Here is a 2500-nt window from a genome sequence, read left to right on the forward strand (position 1 = left end):
AGACTTTTTGGGTGTTCTCCTCGCAACAACCGCGTCTGAGATGTCGACATGGGTGGGAAGGACAGCAAGCCCCTGTCCCTCTCGTACGAAGAGGCAGTGAAGAGAGGTGAGTGCACGGGGAGACGAGAGGACGAGAGGAGGAGGAGGAGGTGGAAGCATCGGCCATCATGAAGAAAGAAGGAGACTTCGCCTCCTTTTTTATGGGCGATTTTTGTGTCGTTGGGAGTGCTCGTGCGATGGGCGTGGTGGGCGTGAGGGAAGGAGGGAGGCGAGCATGAGAACGAGATGGGGCAAGGGACGAAGCAAGGCTGAGGTTAGTGGAGAAATGCGATATAATGGTTCCCCTTTAAAAAGCCTACAAGACAAGAGGAAGTGGTGTCTGTCGTCTTTATCCCTTTAAGGGCGGGGATATTATCCGGTATTTAGCCAGGGATTAAAACCCAGGATTCCCCCAGAGGAGGGATCTCGGTTGTGGGGATGTTGCTGTTTCCAGAATCTTTTAAAGAGAAGTTGTTCATCTGTTGGGAAGGATGGAACACCCTTTTAAAAAAGTCTTCTTGGCCTTGTGACTAGGATAGTAGCAGATCCTTCTCTATTAGCAGTTTTTTTTGAACATTGAATAAGAATAGATACATGGTGAGAGTTGATTATATTGTTGATACACCAGTGAGTTTGTTTCAATGTATTCTTTTTAATCTTATGGTATTCAGAAAATGAAGATGACACTTCTTATATTGATTTTTGTGTGGATTTGCAATAGTCTTTCCATTGCCAAAGAGAATGTTAATGCTCAAATATATGGATTTTTAAGGCAAGAGAAATATTGGGTTGTATATTTCTGGATTAAAAAAAATATTTCTCTTTATTTTAAATTAGAATAGTAATCAGCTGCAAGTAATTCTTCATGTAAGGATTTTTTGTCAGAAATCTGAGTTGCAGGCACATTCTTTTTTCATTATTTTACCTAATGAACTGTTCCTGCTTCAATTTTTTTTGGGGGGAGGGAGGGAATAAGGAATTATAATTGTATCTGGCAGATCATTGGTTGATTGTAATTGAAAGGTATTGAAATTTCCAAATTAAAGACTATATCAGACTTAACTTTCTTATAGAAAAGCACGTCCAGTTCCTGAATCCAGCGTTGTGCTTTCTTAATAGAAATTTTGAAATTAGATATATTTCAAATAAAGTTCTGCAAAGACATATGAGGAGGATATACGAAAGAAAAGATTGATTTAGTATGTTAAGTTAAGAAAAAGAAATTGGAAATGGAGAAGCACAAAGTTCTGATACGAGGTGAAATTGTAGGTAGAGGGTTTAGAGTAAGGTGTAAGAGATATGTCATGAGAACCATAATACTTATCAGTGATTGAGGTTGTAAGGTATTATGTAAGTGAGAGATTGGTTATTTGAATATTATGGTTAAGAAGTTAGAGCCATATCATTAATAAGAATTAGATATATAATTAAGTAATGCATGTAGTAATTATGAAGAAAGGGGAAGATCAGAGCTAATTTGTGGGAATATGTAATTGGTTGTCTTCTGCATGCGAGCTTTTTGGCATTAATTTTGAGTGTCTCGAGTTGTGTATATCTTCAATTTGTAGAATAGTAAAATGGCAACTCATGGTGGTGCTCGGCTCTTTTGCCCTGAATCTCTATATCTAGGTGAAGATTATAAGGTTAATCTTTATAGTGTTGATGTACTAAGCTAATGGCAAATTGAAGCTGATATTCTTGTTGAGGACTAAAATTTATACATTTGGTGCAAGAAATAATCTACAGACATGAATGTTAAATCCACAAATAAGGGAAAAAGTTTGTGGGAAATGCCGTCCACTCGGTGCCGCCGAGTTTCAGCTCTCTCATGCCATGCAGACAATGTTTGCTGAGCGGGCAAGTTAGCTTGTTGAATAAATTTTGTGACGGAGTTGGGGACTTGATCTATGTCTAGTGTATTCGTATTGTAAGGAAAAATTATTATAAAATGGATGATAGTGTATACCACCATGTTCGGTCCATTTTTGTTTGTATTGACAGTGATAGGCTAGTGATCGTCCTTCTTGATAATATGGTTATCATATTTATTTTGGTTGCATTTCACAGCTAATTTTTAATAATTTCTGTGGTATTGCTTAGAAGTAAAATGAAAGTTGAATTCATTTGACGTTAACATGGGATATCAGGCGGGAAGGATTGTCCTGGCATCCTGGTAGTATCTCTTGCAGCAGTTGTTATAAAGTGCTAACATTGGCTGAATATTTCTTAGGATTTTAATTCTCCAGCTAAATTGTTTTATTTTATAGTTGGCAGCGGATAACGTAAAAGCTCAAATGAATAAGTTAAAGTTGGCATGATATTTGCAGGCCAAAAGCTCCAGGATCAAGGTTAAATTTAAGTGTAAAACACATGAGTCAGCCACTCATAAATGTTTCAAAATATTTAATATGAGATTTTTTTAATGCCAGAGTAAATATAGGTTCAAAGAATCAAAATAAGC

The 2500-nt window shown here is 37.0% G+C and overlaps 1 protein-coding gene across 4 annotated transcripts in view; it reads left to right on the forward strand.

The window, feature by feature from the left end:
• Positions 1-2500, forward strand: part of Usp32 (Ubiquitin specific protease 32) — a 38338-nt gene that overhangs the window by 81 nt on the left and 35757 nt on the right. For all 4 annotated transcript variants that reach the window (XM_027372357.2, XM_027372379.2, XM_027372363.2 and 1 more), the window contains exon 1: positions 1-106. This exon is cut by the window's left edge and continues 81 nt beyond it. In XM_027372357.2, coding sequence (XP_027228158.1) covers positions 49-106 — 58 coding nt within the window. In that variant the 5' untranslated portion in view covers positions 1-48. The remainder of the gene's footprint in view (positions 107-2500) is intronic.

Source organism: Penaeus vannamei, chromosome 30, assembly GCF_042767895.1.
Source record: "Penaeus vannamei isolate JL-2024 chromosome 30, ASM4276789v1, whole genome shotgun sequence".
Classification (NCBI taxonomy): domain Eukaryota; kingdom Metazoa; phylum Arthropoda; class Malacostraca; order Decapoda; family Penaeidae; genus Penaeus; species Penaeus vannamei.